The 25,200-nt window shown below is 35.8% G+C and overlaps 1 protein-coding gene and 1 pseudogene across 1 annotated transcript; one reads left to right on the top strand and one right to left on the bottom strand.

The window, feature by feature from the left end:
• The first annotated feature begins 8,252 nt into the window (after window positions 1-8,252).
• On the top strand, window positions 8,253-8,829 carry LOC128174045 (uncharacterized; annotated as a pseudogene).
• A 1,709-nt stretch (window positions 8,830-10,538) lies between these two features.
• Window positions 10,539-14,696, bottom strand: LOC128174044 (uncharacterized). Its single transcript, XM_052839686.1, has 3 exons — window positions 12,580-14,696; window positions 12,104-12,237; window positions 10,539-10,667 (listed from the first exon to the last, which is right to left on the bottom strand). The coding sequence occupies exons 1-3, from the start codon at window positions 13,655-13,657 to the stop codon at window positions 10,539-10,541; spliced, it is 1,341 nt and encodes a 446-aa protein (XP_052695646.1). The 5' UTR covers window positions 13,658-14,696.
• Between the last annotated feature and the right edge of the window lie 10,504 nt (window positions 14,697-25,200).

Genomic DNA, 25,200 nt, shown 5'->3' with positions numbered 1-25,200 from the left:
ATAAAAATGAATTAGTTCAGATTTTCCAGTCAATTCAAAATTTCATTTATGTCATATTTTGCGTAAATAACTGATATGTATGTCATTTCATGATACCTTATACCACATTTTGCATGGAGATATAATAAATAATACATATATTTTATTTGACACGGCACATAGAAACTCAAATATATCATCTACATAAAATTTAATGACATTCAGGTCTTTAGTATTTCAAGTCTTTAGTATGTCCCGCATACCTATCCCGATGCATTGTTTTGAAAAGAATGAATAACTCCGAAATTTTTCGAATAGAATATAGTCTCGATAATAACGCGCCAAGCACGACAGTCTGCTACGTATGACATATTTTTCATTTACGACTAAAACAAAAATGATGTGATATTTTATAAAAGGCATAAAACATATTTCTACATGCAAATTAATTTTTAATTCATAAAAAGAAGCATAATATTAATTCTATTAAAACAGAACTATCCCGGAGAAACGCAGTAACAATATTTAAATGTATATCAAATAACGGACCGCCTTCCGGCGGCCCGTAATGATTAATTCAAAGAATTTATGTATTGAGGTGATATATGAAGGTCACAGAGCAAGTTCTTTAGATATTAAATGAAATACAATCTACTGATGTTTGATGATTAAACGCTACAATTTCAATTTGTTATCAACTTTCACTATGTTTTGTTTTTAGTGACGTCTATAAAAGTCCATAATTAGAAATTGATTATTAGATATGTTACAATATGTTCATATAATTTTGAGGTTTTACGGAAGGTGAATATATCCATTTTTTTTAGATTCTATCATTTAGTAACGATCAGTGGTCTCAATCTTTGCACACTGTTTGAATAATCAGAGATTTTACACTGATATGAAAAATAATTTTCTTTTAAACGGACACGAAAACTGTATTTCACTCTAAGATTTTTGTAAGGATATACCTTAAAATAACCTTTAATCTTCATTTTGTGTACAACACAGAGTAGATTTGTGGTAAAATTCCCCACTATCCAGCACAACTATCATACATGGGTCAAATGAGTGTTCTGCAGAGAGACGAAAATGTAGGGATAGATACCTAGAAGTATAATTACTAAACTATTCAATAAAACCGATTGTTTCGCAGTGTTATTGCATTCTTACTTTGTGGAGATAGAAGGTGAATAGAAATTTAATCGGCATTTCAATGATTCTTGACAGTTAATGGTATACTATAAGTGTGGGTGTGTGGGTATTGTTCAATCTCTGATGCAAGTGTAATTTCTTTTTTAATATATCCTGTCAATCAGTTTCCTAGAGGAAAAATCTTAACAAGCAAATTTTATAGTTAATGATAATATTGTAGAGTGTGGTAGCTTATGTCTGTCGACTCAGTGCTGCAAAGGTGTAAACGTATTTGTTGCATTATTTTGATTTATTTAATTACCGTATATTTCCAAATACTTGCATTTAATAAAGCACTATAAACAGAGTCACTCTTTTTGAAATTGAAGTGATAATTGATAAAATAGTGTATCAATCATTGTTACTGCTGTAAAGAAAGCTAACCCAGATTGAAAATTGAATGATTCAATTTTAAAATTTTAATACTTTTTTAACCGACAAAGCTGAGGATTAATTTTTGTTGATTTGTCCAATTTCAGTCATTTCTGACTTCGGTATCCTGTTTTTAAAACTATGTGAATAAAACAAAAAAAAGGAGACAATTCGCTTCTCAATAACACGGTCGAGTTCAGCTAGCAAATGTGTTTTAGATAAAAATGATTGCCCCCCCCATTTATTTGTGGGACAACATTTTATTTAAAGGTGACCTAGAACACATTTAGATGTCTTTATTGTCAGCATTTCTGTGAAGCATAAAAAGAATGATTATTTATTTTCAAGTACCCAAAAAAATGATACACATTAATGAATATATTTTAAAAAAAACTAACATCATCACTATCCATCCATTGAATAACTGACTTAATCCACTGCGTCCCATGGGGGACATAGTGCAGCTACAGGGGCTGTCCCCGTGATCTGGATAAAATAATTGCATGTCCCATCTATTGATACAAACTAGTCATAATCTTCGAAAACGTATTTCCAAAAAAATACCAGTCGTTAACGTTACTTTTCAGGCAAAGCGACAAACCTAAATTTGAGAAGACTGACCTTTACCTGACGGTATAATAAATGAACAATAGTCATATTGTCATATGCAAAGTCATTATATGTTGTTTTTTCATTTTTGGGGGGTAAAACTTAACGATAACATTTTGTCAACTTGATAGATAGATTATTTCTGAAGGACCAGCCGTGCATATGCATAGTTCTGAAATGATTGATCCCAATTCTTTTTCAGTTTTAACATTACTGTCAAATCAAAAGAAAGGCCCATCATCTACTCGTAATGCATTGCATTGTCGTCTACTTCATATTCTTTGAGGAATTTTATTTTAGGAAAAAAGTGTAATTTGTTACTTCAGTGATGAAAGCAATTATAATTGATGAACTTCTGTTGTCAAGTTTTTGTAATGAAAGATGTGTAGAGACTATAAAATGAAAATTACGTTATTGTCATCCTGTAAAACATTGAGTTGCTAACTTGTATTCTATGTTGCAGAAGTAATAATGCCTAAACAAATTGACGAGCTTTAATCATTATCATTATGAATATTTAATTGCGTTTTGAATTATCATAATTAATTGTTTTCTAAAACAAAATGGAACACTGAAAATACCGATTTTTGAGATAGATAAAGGTACTACATCATTTTTCAGGAATGAATCTGCATACTCAAAAATTCTAAACCCTGAAAAACTAGAACTTTAGGGGGAAAATTAAAAAAAAAGATGTTCGCAATGATTATTTTTTACCGAGTTTTTCTTTGAAAAGAATACTGTTAGCGTATCGTCATATTATAATGGTTGAAAAAAGAAACACTTAATGACTATGCACAAATCAATTATGCAAAGGGTTGAGTCATATTGTAGATATCGGATTTACTGGTATTAGGTTGGACATTTGTCATATCAATAATCAAACATCAATCAATAATTACGAAATGTATTGTTCACGGTAAGCCAATGTAGTTCTTAACTTATTAGGCACGTTGATTTTTCATAAATGAATATCAATTATGTTGTAATTGTAGACTGGATAAATGCTTTATCTTATGATGCCGCACGGCTTACTCGCATTACTTACCACACTGAGTTTTGGCGATAATATAATAAAATAATATATGTCAACTAGAGCAAAGCTCGTTGCAAAGCAACGAGTGGGTCTTCCGTTAATGTCGGAAGTAAAGCTGGAAGTTCCTGTAAGAAGCAGAGCTCTTAAACCAATAACAAGAGTAACTAAAATAAAAAGATGAAAAAATCGAATTATTCCTGGTACGACTTAACAAAACCCGAATGATTTTAAGTACGATTTAACAAAAACCTTTTTGATTTCAAGAACGACTTAACAAAAAAATCCGAATGTGTTTAAGTACGACTTAACAATTATTTTTGGTACGAGTTAATTTTACCATAAACATTTAGCTATTTTTGAAACCAAGGACGCGGAAACAAAATTTCCGGAAAAATCAATTTTTAAACCCCGATATCTCTGTAATGCATCGTCTGATTTTAAAACGGATTTCAGTTTTTTAATTAAGCTTAATAAAAGCTGCTTTGTTGCTTGATAATAAATTTCAAATCATTGGTCAGAAAAGAGTTATCATTAAAAGACTTAGTAGCCCTTGTACCCCCTAATTTGTGGGGCCAGCACCTTTTTCTTGATATCAAATAAAAGGTCTTGCTAATATAAACATATTTTGTTCTACAAGTGTTCACGAATTGTAAACCGTTCTCAAAATATATGTACAAATGTGTTTTAGGGGCCGACCCTTTAACCCCTTACCGGGGCCACTAACAACAAAATTTTTGGTTTAATATTGTTCAGAACATTATTTTGAACAACTTTTGTTCTACATTGCTTTTTAAAATATTTTTCCTTTTTCAGATATTAATGATCATAGTTTTGAGTTCTGGCCCCTTGAAACCCCTAATTACGTAATATATGACTTAGATATGGTACTGTATAGATGAACAGCTGTACAATGAACATTTTTGCTTCTATAATTAATAACAAAATATTGTTCAGTAAAGAGTTATTCTAAAAAGACATTAGAGCCCTTTTGGCCCTTAATTTGAGAGGCCGGCCCCTTTTTCTTGATATGAAATTTAAGGTCTTGCAAATTTAAACATATTTTGTTCAACAAGTGTTCATGAAATGTTAATCGTTCTTGAGATATCTGTACGAATGTGTTTTAGGGGCCGACCCTTTAACTCCTAAATGGGGTCATAAGCAAAAACATTTAAGGTAGCATATTGACAAGAACACCATTTTAAGCAACTTTTGTTCTACATTGCTTTTCAAAATATTTCTCCTTGTTCAGCTATAAATGATCAAAATTTTGAAATTCTGGCCCCTTGAAACCCCTAATTACGTAACATATGACTTAAGTATGATACTGTATAGATAAACAGCTGTACAATGAACATTTTTGCTTATATATTTAATAACAAATTATTGTTCAGTAAAGAGTTATTGTAGGAAGACTTTAGAGCCCCCTTGGCCCCTAATTTGAGGGGTCAGCCCTTTTTCTTGATATCAAAGGAAAGCTCGTGAAAATTGAAACAACTTTTGCATTACATGTTTTAACAAATTATGTGCACATCGAAAGGTATTACAGAAAATGTGCAAAAATTTCGTGGAAAAATTTGGTGTTAATTTTCAGGTTCAGGCGAGCTTCGAGGCCTTGAGCAATTTTCATAATTGGAAGCATGGGGGTACATCTACAGACATTCATCTACAACCCCTGAAAATTTCAAGCTTCTATCTTGATTAGTTTCGGAGGAGATGCGTGGACAAACTGACCCTTAAAAATTTACAAAATCGTCTATATCTGAAACCGGAAGTGACGTCATCATGCAAAAATTTAATAATATGTAGCGACGATGATGTTCTATCACTCCTAAAAATTTTGTGCAAATCGGTTGGGTAGTTTTTGAGATATAACGCTCCAAAAAAGTCAGAAAAAGAAAAAAAAGAATAATAAGAATAAAGAAAAAGAAACCGTAGAATAACAAGAGGGTCTTCCGTTGGAAACGGAAGACCCTAAAAATAAATAAATTAACAAATAAATATATAAATAAAAAAAAATTGAAATTTCAAACCAAAAATAAGATTATTAAGTATTAAGTTTAACTCAAGAATACATATCCATTTTGATATGAAACAAATGGAAAATATAATCTGCTATTTATAGTTATTATTTTAAAGAATTGGAATCACTATTTTCTATGTTAATGATGATGCTAAGATCAATTCTTATTGATTGTTTATAGCAAACTGTAAGTCTGACAAATCTCGATTGTATGGCATGGACGGGTGGAAATGACGTCGATATTGAAGGCCAGTTTAGATAGAATCATTCGAACACACTGCTGAGTTTTACTAATTGGCATTATCACGAGCCAAGCTTTAGTGGCCCAAACATAGCAACGAGCAAGAACTGTATGGATATGCCGAGAGACGGAGTATGGAACGATCAACTGTTTTTATCTCAACTCTGTGATTTGTGAAAAATCTTTCAAAGATCAATCCAAATAATTTGTTCATAATTTAATTTTGAGTGGTGTTATATGAATGTTTGAAAACGGTTTTTTTTACCTGAAACAATCCAATGTTGTAAAATGATTAAAAGCTTCAATTTCTATATGTCAGTCATAACATCCAAAATTAGAAAGGACTGCCAACGATAGCATTGTTAAGCCGCCTTAGCGAAAGTCTTTTTTGATAATTGTCTAATTAATTTTTTTTTGATAATGTAAACATTTATGTATATTTTCATATATAAATAATTGGTCAAACAGAGGGAGATGATTTTTTGTTGTGGGTTAAAATAGCTCATTTCATAAAAGAAACAACTTTACCCCTGTGAAAGAAAAATTCCTTTTGAAGGGTTTTATATATCGTTATTAAGCATATTTAAACCAAACGGTTGTTTCACGGGGGAGGGGGTATATCTACAGACCAAAATACATTCCAAAAAAGCAATTTTATTTTTTTCAAAAAATAGTGAACAAGTATGATTTAAAATGAACATTTACTTTAATAACCGATGTAAACATTGGATTATTAAGGATTATTAAGTTTTTATGCACATATCGGCTGCTAAATAATATTCTTCTCATTCATTGTACAGTCAGATTTCAATGAAATTTTTTAAGAACCCCCCCCCCCCCCCCGTAAGCAAAACATTTTGTTTAAAAATTAATAATTTGTCTTTTTGAAGTGGTATTTTGATATTGATTAATGAAGATTTGATTTTATCACATCTTAATCTCAATATGCGGTGGCTATCACTCATGGGATAAATTTTTGATATTCCACTGTGTCTTCTTACGCCACGTGACGTCATAATTAAACATTACGTAGCTTCAGGCGGGTGATTGACTTAGAATGAAAAAGTAACGAAACAATTGATTCGAAAAGTGTACAGTTATAAATGAGAAGCATTTAATGTTGTTTCATTTTTTATTAAGAATTTATAAACAATAAACTCAAAAATGAAATGTTAATTTTTGTCATATGTTTATCTCAATATGCGGTAGATATCACTCATGGGATACATTTTTGATATTCCACTGTGTGTTCTTACGCCACGTGACGACATAAATAAACACTACATAGCTTTAAGCAGATTATTGACGTTGAATGAAAAAATTACAAAATAATTCAGATGAAAAGCGTAGAGTTATAAATGTGCAGCATTTAATGCTGTTTCAATTTTTTTTTATAAATTGATAAAAATTCTTCGAAGAAGGGAGGGCATATTGCTTTGCTGCTGTCTGTCGGTCGGTCGGACCACCAACAGTTTCCATTCATTTTCTTCACAGAGGATAAACATATCAAAATGAAATTTGGTATACAGGTTCATCATGATAATAGCTAGGTCAAGTTCGATATTGGGTACGATCGAGCAGTTATCGACAGAGTTATGGCTCTTGGACCTAGAAAAATTCCAGTTAATTGCAGTTTCCGCTCATTGTCTTTGACGAGGATGAATATATTTGAATGAAATTTAGTATACAGGTTTATCATGATCATATCTTGGTCAAATTCGATATTGGGTACAATCGAGCAATTTTTGTCAGAGTTATGGCCCTTGGACGTAGAAAAATCCAGTTATTTGCAGTTTCCGCTCATTTTCTTCGCAGAGGATGAACGTATTAAAATGAAATTTAGTATACAGGTTTATCATGATAATATCTTGATCAAGTTCGATATTGGGTACGATGGAGCAATTTTCAACGGAGCAATGGCTCTTGAACATAGAAACATTCCACTTAATTGCAGTTTCCGCTAATTTTCTTTGCAGAGGGTGCACATATTGATATGAAATTTGGTATACAGGTTTTTTTTAAATACTGTCTAGGTCAAGTGTGATTTTGGGTATGATAGAGCAATTTTCGGCAGAGTTATACTCCTTGGACTTAGAAAAATTCCAGTTATTTGCAGTTTACGTTCATTTTCTTTGTGGATGTTTCCAAGGTGGGGGGCATAAGTGTTTCACAAACATCTCTTGTTATTTTTGATTTGGGTCAAATAACTTTTTCCGATTTTAATATTAACAATACTTTAGTGAGGCATTTTAAATAGGCAATCACAATTCAAGTGGCATTCGTTGAGTTATAAGCGAGCTCTATTAACAAACTTTTGTTTACATTCTGGATGTTGAATTAATAACTCTAGTTTTATATCTTTAATAATGTGTTACTCGCTAGAAACTGTTTAGTTATCCATAAAACCAGAATATAGACAAATCAGCTTGAAAAAAAATTGATACTTGTATATTGAACCAATGTAAACAAGATAAGACAGGAGCCTTGTTTACATGACAAGGAATTGCGAGCCCTGTATCTTGCTTATAACTCTACGACTGACTCTAAAGTTGCATTTGATCATTAGAAATGCGTTCCTAAAGCATTGTAGATTTTATAAAGAACAGATAATTTGATCAAACTCGTGACCATATCCCGTTAACGATTTTAAATTGTGGCGGGGGGGGGGGGGGGCAAACATCTCCTTCAAGACGGGCTGAGACACAGAATTATCGCCTTACCCAGTATCGCCACACTTCCGGTTGCTATCTCACCTAGTCTAAAACACTTTATCAGGGCTGATACACTACTAGGTACACGATATGATATACCACTTTCGCATTTCTTCACTTGCCAGTAGCACTACCAAAGCTTCCGCCGTTCGAGCAGTTAGGATCAAATCAACAGTTGTCTATCATTTTGACACCACCATTAAATAACATTTAAATGTTAATAGCTCACTTGTCCATACCAGGCTGTAAGCCAACTGATAGGGCTTATAAATATGTTTGCAACAGCATTTAAATGTAAAGAATTAGGAAATGGTGACCCAACGGCATATTTCTTCGTTGGTAAAGTATTAGATAGGATGAAAAGGCAAATCAACAACAAGGATGATCGCATGCCCGTAACACTAGACATTTTCCAACAAATCCTTCATACATTATTTGGGGTATGTCGTGATATTTATGAAACTTCATTGTTTTCTGCTGCGTTTACGTTAACATATTTTGCACTATTAAAAGAATGGGTATTTGCATAATCAATGATAACTTGCCCGATAAAATTATTCAAGTTCAGAACATTTCAATCCAACATTTTATTATCAGTCTACTTATCAAATACTTCAAGACTAATGAATTGGGCAAGGAAACCCCTTTTGTGCATCAACGCTATTGACACCTTATTTTGTCCGGTCAAATTAATGAAAACGTATTCACAATTCTACCAAACGTTACAGGCCCTATATTTTCACGGTTAACTACTAACCCGTTATCAGTTTTCAATAGGTAGTGGTAAAAAGCCATACAAGTTTTGGGATTCCATAGTTAGTATTACAAATCTGATTCATTCAGGATAGGGGCAGCTGCAGTACTTGCAGAGCAGTGCCTATTGGAGCAGACCCCACAATGCTCTGTGCGATGGCATTCACAACCCTATAGGTCTTAAATTAGGAAATGCATATTCAGCATTCCCCCCTTCACTCAATCAACCACTGGCTGTCGGCAATATTCATATCCACCCCCAAACGATCTTCGAATAATTTTAACTGCCTTTTTGTATCGGTCATTATTTTATTTTTTTCTTAAATTGTTGAGTTCTGGTGTTTCAAGTATTAAAGGAGCTACAGTAGCGGCGTCAGAAAGAATTGGAGGAGCCAACATATCCATTCCAAATGCATATTGTTGCAGGAGTCCAGTACATGAAATTTTTGGACCTTGTCCCTAAACTTAAGTACAAATTGCAAAGTCCTCCTCACACTATTGTCAAAACCTAGAAAAGAAGACAAAGCAACATGAACGAGAGTCTGCAGACAAAGAAAATATTGATGTAGATGTTTTAAAACAACCCCACAATTTCCAAGAAAATGTTCCGAATGATTTTATAAATAATCATGGTAATCAAACATTGTTATTATGTCAAGGAGACAATGAAGATATGTCAAAAGTGTTATTATCTGTTTTTCCCAACTGCAGTGAAAAAATAAAAACATTTCTTCTTTCTCAAAAAATGGCTCTCGACAGAAATCCCCATGGTAGACGGTGGGATAGAGATATCATCCGCCTTTGCCTGACACTATGGTGCAGGAGCTAAGGGGCTACGGTGAATTAAGAAATAGTAAATTTCTAATTCTACCATCCGAAAAACTGCTTCAAAACTTTAAAAATTCAATTAAACAAGAAGCAGGCATCAATAAAGACATTCTTCATTGGATGTCAAATGAAGCAAAAGTTAAAAATGTTTTACCTGAAGGTCTTGAAGGGGGGTTAATAATTGATGAAATGTCAATTCAACCAGATTTGCAATTTAAAAAGAGAGACAAAAAAATTAAACTAATTGAATTTACAGAACTGTTACCAGAATCAGTCATTTTTCAAAAACTAAAATCAAACAAAAATGAAAGAATTCTGGCTACTCATGTCCTTCAGCTTGTGTTCTTAAGCTCAACTGGATTCAGATTCCCATTTGCTCATTTTCCAACTGACACTGCATCTGGTCATGAACTGTATTTATTAATGTGGCAATCTGTTAATATGTTATTAAATTTCGGCTTTAAAATTCAGTACATCAGCACAGATGGAGCACAGACCAACAGAGATCTCTTTAAACTTTTATTGCCAGAGTTTAAGTCTATTAATCCAAAAACTTGCTCATTTAGAAACCTTTATAATCCTGAAGAAGAAGTTGTTTTAATAATGGATTTTTCTCATGTTTTATAAAAAGTAAGAAACAACATCTCAAAAAGTGGAAAAGAAGCTCATTGCAAACGTCATCTGAAATTAGCAGACCAGTTTATTGAATGGAACCATTTTACACGCGCATATTTGTGGGACATCTCCTCTCACCCTTTCCCCATTCACCATAAACTGTCTCAAGAACATCTATTCTTAACATCCGAAGCAAAAATGCGTAATCATCTGGCGGAAGAGGTACTGAATGCTGACATGCTTCATCTCATGGGGAAGTAGCAAAAGAGTCTTGGTGGAGCAGGAGCTGAGTTGACTGCCACTATGGAACTGTTGAAAAACACAAGTGTTTAAATTAAAAATTTCAGAGACAAAAGACGAATTGTTGATTCTAGTGATGATAGACTTAAACAGAATCATGATGCAATGGACTTTTTCATAAACTGGGAGAAGCAAATTATGGCAGATCAAAGTGTAAAAAGGAAGGAAACATATTTGATATCACACCAGACAAGACAAAACATAATTTCCAGTATTCTGGGATTTGAGGAGATATGTATGCATAAACTGAAAAAACAAAGTGCTTCTATTATTCCATGCAGATTAAACAGTGATGTTATAGAAAACATATTTTGTCAACAAAGAACACTACATAATGGTGCAAATACCAATCCAACATACCTTGGCTATTGCTACTCCATTAATTCTGTTATACTAGGACAAGCACCAATTTCAAGAAAATCAAACACTGGTGGAGAGGCTGCACAGATTGCAGGTGATCATCATCATCAATTTCCACAAAAGGTATATTTTTTTCTTAAATTTACTGTAATAAGAAAGATGATTATATGTTTCTAAGTGATTTCATTTAGAAAATCATAATATCACAGAAATTGTAATTATATTCAAACTCAAAATATCATCTTATTTATAAAATATAGTATCACTAGGTCACTGCATGGATTATTAGTGATCATTTTATTCAATCTAAAGACAAAATTACTGTTCCTAAAAAAATTAAATGCACATAGGACAGGAAAAGGGATCTCCTGATTCTGTAAGTCTCAACCACTCCTGTTCATCTTGTAGATGTACAAAATCTCTATGATACCATAGGGAACAATAATCACAACATATCCAAAATTCTCCTTCCAAAGCTGATTTATTGCACACTGAACATTTATCATTAGAATCTTCTTAAGTCTTTCTTTTTTTCCCTCTTCCCTTTCCTTTTCTTTTTGATTGCCTTTTTTCAGTTCTTATTTCTTTTTCAGGCTGTCCTGAAGGAACGGACACAGAACACAAAGGCCTTGTAGTCGTCCCACTTGGTCCAGGTTCTTCAGCGTCAAGTGTATTTGATTCCTCAGGTATGTAAGCAATATCACTACTCAAGATTGTTTTTTAAATTAAGCCAGCTATTTCATCTTTTCTCTTCTGTGCAGAAATCTTAATTTTAAAGTCTTTGCATAGCAATAACAGTTCTTTTTTTGCAAAAGAGCAGTCATTCAAATACTTATCATTCTGCACAAGTTCACTTTTTAAAATCTTAAAATAGATCCTTGTTTATTTACTGATTTGTCCTCATTGTAGAATTTCATGTTGAAACTTTTTACTACCTTTTTTGATTTTTCCATTACCTTTTTTCGCAAGGCTTTTCCCTTTTCTTTTTTCAAAAATGCAAGATAATCTCTTCTAAATTGACTAAAGCTCACTTTCAGAAATAGATTGACTACTGATTTAAATAAGTCTAAAACATTTTCACTTGCCATCACCAGGAAAAACATTAGTTCTTCAATGCTATGTCTCTGTTCACTCTGTGGTGCAGTTTTGAAAGAGTCTGAAACACACTCCAGCCATGATTGATATAAGTCAGGATCACGAAGAAGTTCCTCTTTAACTACTGTAAACATGGTTTTTCCAACAGTAACTAAGTTTTCATGTGTCAGCCTTTTGCGACAAAGAATGTCAAGTTTTTGGAAGAAATTAAACGCCAAATCAGGTATGTTTGTTAGTCCTTCTCTTTGATTTTGTTTCCGTTTTATCTCATGGAGAGTGTCTGGATCACAAGAGGAAATTTGTAACTCATCATATAATGCACATAAGGAATTCAATATATCCATTTGATTCTGATGGTACTTCAACTGTTGCTGTTTTCCTTTCACATATAAAGAGTTCTTTATTTTTCCAGACAGGCTGTGCTTTAATTTAGCTATGACATATCCACTGACATATCTTATTTTACCTTTGCCTGCAGTGTCCAAGGTTTTATCAGTAGCAGGTTTTGTCAGAGGTTCTGGGGAAGTTAACTGAAGATGAGTACACAAAGTCTGGAAGAAGCTTCTTTCAAGGTAAAATAAAACTGATGTCAATAATCGCAAAGCAGGTCCCTTCACATCCTGGTTATATGAGTTCAATAGGTTCATAGTGCCATTTTCAAATTCTTTTGAGTTCATGTACTTATTGAATTTGATAAAAAATTCATTTCTGTGCTTCTGTGAAAAGTTTTTCTCTTCTTCAGGAAAACATAGCAGTCTGATGTCATCTATAAGTGAAGACTGCTTTGCAAACCAGTCATCAAAACACTTGTAATTACTGATGATGCTTTGCTTAAAGTCAGTTATTTGTTTTTCAAATGGAGTATCCATAAATTCCAAAGAAACATTTTCCAATGCAGTAAGTGATTGCAACTGAAACACTCTGCAGCTTGAATTGTCAACAATGTTTTCCAAATATTCAAGTTTATCAATTTCAGAATTTGAAAAATCAGAATCCTCATCAATAAATTTAACATCATGAGCAGAAATATCTGTATTCTCAATTTCAGACCCTGTGTCAGTATCTGAATTTTCTTGAATTCTGTTGTCAATTTTATTTTTATTTCTGCAGCATGATAAATCAAACTTTAATTCACCAGGTGTGAAATCTGTATAAAATTGGTTTACACTGTTTGAATGTTTTCTGCAAAGACTTTTATTGAAATTCAGAATTTTTAATCCAGCAACAGAAACAGCTCGCCCTACTGCAACACCTAGTTGTCCTGGTTGAAAGCAAGACTGACAGTTAACAATGAAATTTTTCAATGTCATGCCCTGTGACTTGTGTATTGTGAAAGCATAAGCCACCTTTATTGGAAGCTGTATTCGTGTAGCAAGCACAATCTTATCAACAGGATCATAAGTGGTAAATGTTGCAGGTACAATATTGACAGTATGCATCTTGTCTTTTATTTCGAATTTTACATCGATAGAGTCCTCATTCAAGTTAGTTAGAGTTCCACAGATCCCATTGACTAAGTGTTCATTTAAATTCTTAGTTATCATTACTGGACAGCCAATCTTGAGTCCCAAATTTTTGGAGACAGGAAACCGGTTCAAATAGTATTCAGTGCCTTCATCTTTTGATTAATAAATCTTTAATTCACCTGGAATTTGTTGCAGTTTTGTATAATTTAACATGTCCACATCAAAATTTCTTGCAAATAAATGTACACAGTCATCTTCATTTTCCAAAGGTCTGTCTAAAGAGTTCAAAAACGCCACTGTTTCATCTGATGGAGTACCGATTTCTAATTCATTTACACATTTTATAAGATTTGGTTCGTCTTTGCGATGGATGATATTTAAAATAATTTTATGGGTAAAAAATTCATCAAACCATGGCAGCATAAAACAATGTTTGCCTAGATCGCCATATAATTCATTTGAAACAGGTGAAAGTTGATAAAAATCGCTTCCTAAAATTATTTGTATGCCGCCAAAAATTTTGTTTGATTTTCGCACATTTTTACATAAGTATTGGACCTGTTGTAAAATTTTGGAACTTATCATGGAAACTTCATCTATAATAAGTGTTTTTACTGATTGAATGTGTTTCTTAGCTGTTTGAAATCTTTCATCATGATTAATTAAATGCAAAATTTCAGCATTTGAATATCTGCCGTCTTCAATGCCAGCCCACCTATGAAGTGCCTGGGCTTTCAAATCCTGGTAAAGTGTTGCTGCAATGCCTGTAGAGCATACTATTGATACTTCTTTTTTTTTTAGTATACCTAATGTGTTTTACAATTTCTTTTGTTATGTGTGTTTTTCCTGTCCCAGCTTGGCCAGTGATGACCAAGTTATGGCCATTTATTGCTGCTTGAAAAGTAAACAATTGATCTACATCCATTTTCTTAAACATTGCGCTAAAACTTTTCCCGAACTTTTTTTCGGGCCTCTCGTGCGTTACCGTTGAGTCAATGACATTCGGAACACGGAAAGAGTTATCGTTCTTAGCATAGATGTCGCTGTGCAGCTAACTTCCGTAGCTTCTACTTGGAACGTTTCAAAATATCGTGGTCGCGAGTGACAAATGTTTATTAATTGGATAGATTACGGTTCAGCGTTCTAATTTATATAAGTTTTCAGATAGAAGGATATGTGTGGAAGTGAGAAAATATATGACACCAAAGGTATAGCGATTTTTGATATAGTAATCGTTTGAATTTCCCAGGTGGTACCTCAATGTAAACAAACGGGAGTTGCTTACCTTCTCTCTTTATATATATAGGGGAAACGAGTGTGATTATAAAATGCTACCGAATCGTGATATTTCCTTTATTTTTCGACTGGAGACATATATAAGGGGTTGTTAACGATAATTAATAAAAGAAATAAAAAAAAATTGAAAAAAAAATAGAAAGGGGGGGGGTGGTAGTGCACGGTCCAGTCCACAAGCACCTGTGGTAATATGTAGTAGGGGTTAGCTTACAAATTATTTTGTCCTTGGGCACTTCCATTCCAGGTCCGTTAGACGGTTATGAGTACACAAAAACACATTGAATTAGAATGTGGCCACTATTCTTACATATTTCCAGCCACGTCGAGTATGATCTACTCAGAATAATGAAAATAGTAAAGCTTTATACATCACTCTATTTGAAAGAAATATCCCCAGCGACTCTGTTTCTTACAATGAAAAATCTACGAAATGACATCAGTTATCAGGGGGACACAATTTGCAAGGGGAATACTTTTTTAAAATCAAATGCTGTTTATACATACATTCGAACAATTTCAAATTATCAATGATGAACTAATCTGTATTGGTACGTCACCAACAAGTATACTAGTTGACATAGCTATCTTGCATGTCAACATCTTAATCTTGCATGTTGACATAATTAATACAAAAATAACTTGCTCATAAGGGGCAGAGATATGCCACCATAGTAAAGTAAAGAAATTGCCATTTCTTTATCAAAATAACTTGTGGAAAGATAGACTGATTCAATGGGTTTAAAAATGATTTCATCACAATAAACAGCAACATTAATTAAAAAATTATACAAATAAGTCAACATTAACAGGACTCGAGTTTTGTTTACAAAACAAAGAATTATAACCTCTATTATTCGCTTGTAACTTTGTAACTCAATATTTGACTTTCAAATTTTGTCAAAGCAATGAACACATCTGTATTAACAATTTTAGACATAAAAGTTGAAAAAAAAATGAAAATTTTGTGCTCAAATCGTGTCCAATTCTCTTTAAAGCCCATTAAAACTTATTAATTCAAATTATCCTCTTTTAAAGTTTAAGCACAAAAGAAAATGTATTTTGAAATGACTTGTCCTACAACACTTTTTGAAAACAAAGAAACTAAGTGAACTTCACAAATTTAGTACATGTATAAACCATTTTGGGTTGGTCAAAGCAAAAACTCCATGAGTTTTCTAAATAACCTTGTAACAAATTCAAAAACGTTATCAGAATTAAGCAACACTAATTATTTTTTTAAATGGAAAAAATAGTATCACAATCCTTCTTAAAGGGTTTAAGTTAATAACTTGATTTTAATTTTAATTTCAATTTTAGGACCATTACATCTTAAAAGTAGTGAACATGAACAACTTATCCAGGGCTTAAATTTGCCTGTTTGATGTGTATAATGATACCGGAAAACCATTTAGACACATCTTTCCTCAGTAAGAAGATATACCACTTAGAATACCTAATTCTTGCAATTCATGAGCGCTGCCATGTTGTTAAAATCATTATCTCCCTGCTGGGTTATCACTAAGCATCTAAGAGAGGGCAGCACTGATGCTGACGTCAGTGAGACACATTGCATTTTGACACACGTTTAGTAACAGAGATAAAATGCCATCATCAAAATGTGAATTGAAACTTGAAATGGATGCAAAGAGTTGTCATTTTGAAACAGTGTTTATGGAGGAAGATTTTGGATCTCAGAATGATGCATTCCCACCAGCAGTTAATGTGACATGTAACTAGAATGGAATGTCCGTGGATCAGTGTTATTGTGACCTAGTTTTTCTTGCACTCGGGAATTTCTTGTTTATGAGTTTGAACATTATGTGTGCTACATTAATGAGCACACAAGGTGCATTGCTCAGCATCCTGACTTTTAAAAAGTGTCTCAGGCCTGTTATTCTTCTGACAGCATAAACAGAACCGGTATACATATATCATCAAGATCTAAGATAAAAACAAATCAGAAATATTTCCAGGGCATTTAGGCCTAAATAAAAAGTAACGGTAAGAGACCATGGCCACAAAGAAAATGAAATTACATTTTTATATTAATTTAAATTGAAATCTACAAACAGCATTTTATTTATGTAAACACTGACTGCCACATCTCCGTACAAACATCTGGAATGCGATGGTCTCATATTTTACAAATTAATTTATCTATTCATTTTTTCACAAATCATATATACATGTATCTGAGGTTCATTTATAGAAATGTACTAAATCCTTGTCTTCTCATGACAGTACACACAATTTTCTTCACATCAAGGCATATTTAGGAGGAAGAATTTGGATCTTAGAGTGATCCCACCAGACATGTCACTAGAATGGTCAGTGTTACTGTTTTTTCTTGCACTCGGAAAATTCTTAATGTGCATGTGTTGTTATGAGTTTGAACATTATGTGTGATACATAAATGAGTACACAAGGTGCATTGCTCAGCATTCTAATTTTTAAAATGTGTCTTGGTTCCGTTATTCTTAAGACAGCAAAAACCGAATCGGCATAGGTATCATCAAGATTTAATCTAATATAAAAACAAAGCAGAAATGTTTCTAGAGCATTTAAATAAAAAGTAACGGTAAGAAACCCCACAAAGAAAATGAAATTACATTTTTATATTTATTTGAAATCTACAAACAGCATTTTATTTATGTGAACACTGACTGCCACATTTCTGTACAAACATCTGGAATGCGATGGTCTCATATTTCACAAAATTATCTATTCAGTTTTTGCACAAATCATATATAGTTACCTAAGGTTCATTTATAGAAATGTACTGTAACGTGTTTGGGTCCGTAGATTTGGGTAGATCCGTAATCAAGACAATGATTTAAGAAAATGATTGTATGTTTATATATGTATATAAAAACCGATCAAGCAATAATTACTAAAATGATTTGTTAACAAGTACGAGTCAGTATATACAGATATTTAGTCTTAGGATTATCTATCCTTAATTTAAAAAGGCATACAAATGTAATTTGGGCGACTGGGTATGTGTCCGGGCAGGTATGTATCCGTAGGCACCTGTCCTATGCGAGCGGGTCTCGGATGTGTCCCGATCCAGAGACACAGACAGATCTCAATATAGAAATTGTGGAAATAATATAATTAATTTAATTAAATATAATTCCCCTATTAACCAGTATACTAGACATCGTATACTTAATACCAGGGTAATTTTATAACCTCACCGCTTCTGCTTCGATCTTCCCACTTGGAGTTTCAACTGCAAACTGTCGACTATCAGCTAAGCAGCGCCTTATGTACTAATACGCACCCGAACTACCCTCGGGAGCTATCATTATACATAACGATAAAGTCCGGTTTACGTAATAGCTTGATACATTCCGAGCCCAACTCTTCCGAGCCCGACCTTTAATTGTCACATTACCCACGCCTCTATTCCTCATGCGTCCTCGCAGGAGAAAAACAATCAAAAGCTGATGACAAAGAATTTAATGAGGAGAAAACATGAAATATGAAAACAATGATGAAATGATAGATGCATAGATAGACGTATCCGAACCAAATGAAACTTTAACTAAGTTCACCCTTCCAGTCTTTAAAACATACAACAAATAACATAAGGTCAAGATGAATCTTGGATTAAAGACTACCTGTCTGAACAGTTCTGTACAAAGTTTCAAAAATCAACTTTCTTACATATTGTAAAACTCCTCTCTCTCTCCACAATGTTCTCTACGCTTCTGTCGTTCTCGTGATACTTGGTTATGGTAACCTCCTTTACTCGCTTCCGGTATCCAGCTGTCTGGGTACTCTTGTCTGCCATACCACTTACAACAGTATCTGTCTGTGTCTCAACGGTCACGCCACCTGGAACAGGATGCACTTCCGTCCTGCAGATGAAATTTCTGGGAGCCTGCACAGGGCTGGGCATAGTGCGTTTCCTGTAAATAGGTCCAGCCAGCAGGTCATTGGTTTCAGTTTGAGGTCCTTCGTCTCTTGGAGTCTCCTCCAAACGTACCTCTGGATCTTCATCCCAGTCACTTTCACTGTCAGTAGCATTCGTCGGTGAGCTGCTAGGGCCTGGAATGTCTTTCTCAGACTCCTTGGACAGACCGATCTCTGCATGTTTCAATCTCATGTGTTTTGCCAAATATTCCTTTTTCTTAAAGGACACACGACATTTTTCACAAACCAACATGCTGCCGGCACACTTTATAACATGAGCTGTCCAGGCATCTTTCCCTTCAACTTCTTTGAAGCACACTGGACATATCTCTTTAGGCTTCTTGGGGGTCACCTTAGTATTTACCATTGTAAATCTGAAAAATATGTAAAATAAACTAACCTTATACAAATGGTCTCAATTTTTATTTTTTTATTATGCAACAAGTAAAAACAAAACAATAGCAGGACTACTGGTCCTATGATGGATATACATGCTCTGTAATCAAGAATTTATGACATAGATAATTCTGAAATTCAGGTTCTAGTCCTGCACATAATCTTGTAACCAAGTTGGAGTACGCCTTTCGCGTCTTGGTCGGCTCCCAGCAACCAACTCGTCTGTGACTTCAACCTTTTTGTAGGATGAACCAAAGTCATCATCCTGTTCTTCCACATTTAGTTCAACCTTTGCAGAGTCACTTGATTCTGGCTCGATATCCTCGCCTCTGAGTACTTGAGCTTTACAGGCTTTCATCCTGTCGCAATGAACCATGTTCCTTTCCATTGCGTCCACAGTTGACCTTGTATAGGACTTCGGAGATCTTTGCCAGGACCTGGAATGGTCCTCGCCAATACGATGTCAACTTTGGTGAACAACCAGTTTTCCTTTGGGGAAAGTACACATAAACTGTACACATAAACTGAGTCCCCACTTTTGAATTGTTCATAGGACATCTTCATGTCGTGATAGTGTTTTTGTCGTAGAATCGCTCCCTCCGAATGTCGCCTCACCAAGTGATGAGCCCGTTCCATCCGATCAAGCAGAACCCAGACCCAGTCATGCTTTGGTACCTGTTTCCAAGATGAGGGTATATCATACACGATATCTAACGGCGTGGTAGACTCTCTACCCAGCATAAGCATGTTTGGTGTGAATCCTGTTGATTCATGCTGGGACGCTCTATATGCCATCATTACAAAAGGTTTGCATTCATCCCAGTCCCGATGATTATCGTCTACATAGTTACTTAGCATGGTAGCTAAGGTTTTGTACCTTTCTACCATACCATCAGACTGAGGATGGTATGGTGTGGTTCTTGTTTTTCGGATTTGCAAATGGTGGCACACCTCCCTGAATAAGAGACTCTCATACTGGCGGCCTTGGTCGGAGTGTATTAAGACAGGGACTCCAAACCTACAAATTACTTCTTCTACAATTAGTCTTGCTACAGTTTGAGCCTCCATGTTTGGCATTGGGAAGGCCTCTGTCCATTTGGTGAAATAATCTGACACCACCAGTATGTAGCGATTCCCTTTATCTGTGACTGGGAACTCCCCAAGGATATCTGTTGCTATCCTCTCCATTGGGTAACCAACTTGCAAAGGCTGCATTGGACCTCTTTTTGTCTTGAGTGGAACTTTTCTCCGTGCACATAGGTCACATCCAGTAACATAACTCCGGACATCGCTTTGCAACCCTGGCCAGTAATAAGCTTGCCTAATCTTGTTCAATGTCTTCGTCACCCCAAGATGACCAGAGATCTTGGAATCGTGCATCTGCTGCAAGATAAATCTTCGCTGTGAGAGCGGCATAACAATTTGGTATGTCGTATTGTTGCTTTCTTCAACTTCCCACATACGACAAAGCAATTCATCCTTCAGAACCAATCTACTCCATTGAGCCCACAATGACTTGACTATGTAACTTTCAGCAGTGACTTCGCTGTAGTCTGGACGCTTACCATCCTCCATCCAATCCTTTACAAGTCTTATATCCCGACTCTTATCTTGCATTTCTACGAGTGTTTTCGATTAAGCGGTGCTCGTGTTTTTGACCTCATGCTTTAATATCCTGGCATAGTCCTCAGGCACATCTGCTTTCTCCCAATCATCAAAATATCCGCATTGGGTACAAGGAACTCTACTTAGCCCATCTGCATTTCCATGTAATCGCCCCGCTCGATGCTCGATTTCCATATCATATGGCGAAATCACCTCTAGCCATCGAGCCAATTGCCCTTCCGGATCCTTAAACCTAAGCAACCACCGGAGGGAACTGTGATCCGTCCTAACAAGAAACTTGCGTCCATACAAGAAATGCCTGAAATGTTTTATAAACGTCACTACTGTGAAGAGTTCCTTCCTAGTCACACAGTACCTTCTCTCCGTCTTGCTGAGAACCTTACTGGCATAAGCTACTACCCTCTCTTGTCTATTTTGGATCTATGACAAGGCTGCACCAATCGCATTTTGGCTCGCATCGGTATCAAGGATGAAGGGTTTACTGAAATCGGGATGTGTGAGGATAGGTGCTGAGGTAAGCTTTGTCTTCAATGCATCAAATGCTACCTGGCATTCATTAGTCCATTGGAAAGCAACTGATGCTTCTGTCAGTCGATGCAGAGGGCGAGCTATTTCAGCAAAGTTTGCAATGAACTTTCTATAATAGCTGCAAAGGCCAAAAAAGGACCTTACTTGCGTCTTGTTTACTGGCTCTGGCCACTTCCTAACGGCTTTAACCTTTTCCGCATCCGTCTCAACCCCTTTTTCAGATATAACATGCCCCAGGTATTTGACTTGTTTTGAAAAGAGCGTACATTTCCTGGCCTTTAGCTTCAAACCAGCTGTTCTTAGCTTCTCAAAGACCAGTTCTAGGTTGTGTAACATTTCTTCAAATGTTTTCCCATACACAATGACATCATTCAAATAGATGAGGCATACTTGCCATTGTAAGCCTGACAACACCGTCTCCATCAGACGTTCGAATGTTGCCGGGGCATTGCAGAGCCCAAACGGCATCACATTGAACTCAAACAAACCTTGACGGGTCATGAAGGCTGTCTTAGGCTTGTCATTTGGGTCCAGCTCAACTTGCCAGTACCCTGCGTTCAGATCGAGAGTACTGAACCACTTGGCACCATTCAACTGATTGAGTGACTCATCGATGCGGGGTAAGGGATAGGCGTCTTTCATTGTCACACTATTTAACCGCCTATAGTCTACACAGAATCTTTTGGACCCGTCCCTCTTTTGTACCAAGACGATTGCTGACGACCAAGCGCTCGATGAAGGCTCAATGATACCCCTTTTTAGCATGTCAGAAACGTGTTCGTCGACTTCTTTCTGCATATGAAATGGCAGACGTCTTGGTGCCTGTTTGATAGCTGGTTGGTTTCCGGTATCTATCTTGTGCTGAACCACTGAGGTTCGACCGACATCCTCATCAGTCTCAGAGAACAAATCTGAGTACCGGATAAGCAAGTCTCTGGCTTTGCCCTTATCGTGGTTTCCAAACACTTTGGTGCTGCTATAAAACAGCTCTTGTAAATGCTTTGGTATTTCCTTGTTACAATTTGCAGCACCTATAGAGCATTGTACTGCTTCCATCTCACTGACAGGAGACAACTTACCGACCACTGTTCCTGACTGAATAGTCCTGTTAGTTGCTGACATATTCATAAGGCGGAGTGGCACTCTTTCCTGGCGTCGAACCAAGGACCTAGCCAGCATAGCAGAATCTGATTTTATCAGTTTTTCAGATGGCTCTATAAGTCCAATTTTCACCGGGAACCCTCCATCCGGTCCTGCACAGATCTTGCCCTCTGCCAATATTTCAGATCTAGGGGGTATTACAACCCTGTTTATAAGTGCAATCTTGTATTCCTGTGCCGTGCCTTCTAACTGAATAAGGTGTTCTATGCCCGATATAGCAACTTTGTGTGTACGCATGTTTATAATAGCCTTATGCTTCACAAGGAAATCCAAACCAAGGATTCAATCCACAGATATATCAGCCACAATCATTTCCTGTAGTATAGATCCATTCAGCGCAAGGCTGATAGATGTTTTACCGTGTATCCCTACCGATGATCCGTTGGCAGACAGTACATCTCTGTCAACCTTTTCCAAGCGCCAAGTGCTATTTCCTTGTATGTTCCCATAGCATACCTTTGATAGCAAGGAAACGGTGGCACCTGTATCAATGAGTAAGTATACATCCATCTCATTTATTTTGGCAGTGACATAGACTCCCGACTCCTTGATAGAGTGGATGGTTCTTGAGTGTTCTTCCCCTGTCTTATATTCATTGCCTTGAGCCCGATCACATGGCTTATGCTCTGTCGTACTCATCTTCTTAACACTATGGTCTGGCTGATGGGCCTGGTTAGACGAGTTCGAGGGACAATCTCTTTTCAAATGCTTGTCAGATCCGCACCTGTAACACTTTCTTGTACTATTTGCATAAGTATTCCTGGTTTTGTCTTTGGTATGCCCTGTATCACGTCCCTTCTTTTGCATTTGAAATTTCCATTGTTTCATATCCTTTATTTCCTTTTGAAGATATTGCATAGTTTTCTCCATTGTCTCTATGAATTTATCTATCTTTGAACCATGACGAGACCCAGCCTCTTGATCCACGCTTCTTACACTCTCAGTGCGACGGCTCTCAGCTCTGTAAAACGCTTCAAGCTCAACGGCTCTCTGTATAGCGTCATTTAGACTGTTAGGTCTGGCCTGTTTTATCTTCAGACGCATCTCCGCGTTATGCAGTCCATCTAAACACTGTTCTGTGGCCAGGATCTCACGAACGTCGTCCGGAGCTGTAGGATAGGCTAAGTTCACCAGCCGCCTTATCCCCTGACCCATCTCCGGTAAGCTCTCCGATGGTCTCTGTCTCCTTTCTCTAAGCTGAGTCCGATATAACTCTGTCTGGTTTAATGGCGCAAACCTATCCTGCAAAGCCTTGACCAGTTTTGCATAGTTTTGCCTCTCATCCCTTGGCTGATTACCTAGCACACCTTGAGCTAACCCTCTAAGAGACGAAGCTAAATACAACCCCTTCTCCGTCTCAGTCCATTCATTTAACAGACATACAGACTCAAAATGAGATAAATAGTCATTCCACATGCCTGAACCGTCATAAGTAGCAGGTTTAACAACATTCCTTGATTTTGCTCTCGTCTGATTTTCGCCGTTTGCATCTACCCTTGTACTCTGTGCAGAGTTCTGTCTTCTGCTTACATCCCTGTGGCTTACATTACCAAGTGCCCTATCCGGTCTCCCTGTAAACGGTGTACTCGTCCGTGTTACTCGTCTTGGCATCGAGATGCCAGATACATTTTCCTGCAAACCTAAAAATTGCATGGACTCATCTATCTCTCTACTGAGATTTTCAATTTGACGTTCTATGTATGTAATGTCAGCCCGTAGACCAGACATTGTGAAAGAAGCATATAATAAAATAATCAATTAGATCTAACCCAAATCCCGCAGCTGCCACCAATTAATGTAACGTGTTTGGGTCCGTAGATTTGGGTAGATCCGTAATCAAGACAATGATTTAAGAAAATGATTGTATGTTTATATATGTATATACATGTAAAAACCGATCAAGCAATACTTACTAAAATGATTTGTTAACAAGTACGAGTCAATATATACAGATATTTAGTCTTAGGATTATCTATCCTTAATTTAAAAAGGCATACAAATGTAATTTGGGCGACTGGGTATGTGTCCGGGCAGGTATGTATCCGTAGGCACCTGTCCTATGCGAGCGGGTCTCGGATGTGTCCCGATCCAGAGATCTGTCCTGTACACAGACAGATCTCAATAGAAATTGTGGAAATAATATAATTAATTTAATTAAATATAATTCCCCTATTAACCAGTATACTAGACACCGTATACGTAATACCAGGGTATTTTTATAACCTCACCGCTTCTGCTTCGATCTTCCCACTTGGAGCTTCAACTGCAAACTGTCGACTATCAGCTAAGCAGCGCCTTATATACTAATACGCACCCGAACTACCCTCGGGAGCTATCATTATACATAACGATAAAGTCCGGTTTACGTAATAGCTTGATTCATTCCGAGCCGAGCCCGACCTTTAATTGTCACAGTACTAAATCCAAGTCCTCTTATGCTCATGAGAGTACAAAATTTTGCTTCACATCCAGGCATCATTTTTCTTTGTAACTTTTATCAACTCTGTATAAACACTGGCACAGTTCTAACATTGACCCAGTCACCAGCAGCATTGTGGCTTATCTACGTCAGAGAATAGATGAATGCTGGGGGAAAAAAGATGACCTCCATAAACCTTTCACTGAGATTGTTAAATTGATAAAATCTCATGATAGAAATAAACAAAAAGGTTGCAGACCTCATTTTTAAGTTTCAG

This window comes from Crassostrea angulata, chromosome 2 (assembly GCF_025612915.1).
Source record: "Crassostrea angulata isolate pt1a10 chromosome 2, ASM2561291v2, whole genome shotgun sequence".
In the NCBI taxonomy this organism is placed as follows: domain Eukaryota; kingdom Metazoa; phylum Mollusca; class Bivalvia; order Ostreida; family Ostreidae; genus Magallana; species Magallana angulata.
This window is presented reverse-complemented; position numbering and strand designations above follow the sequence as displayed.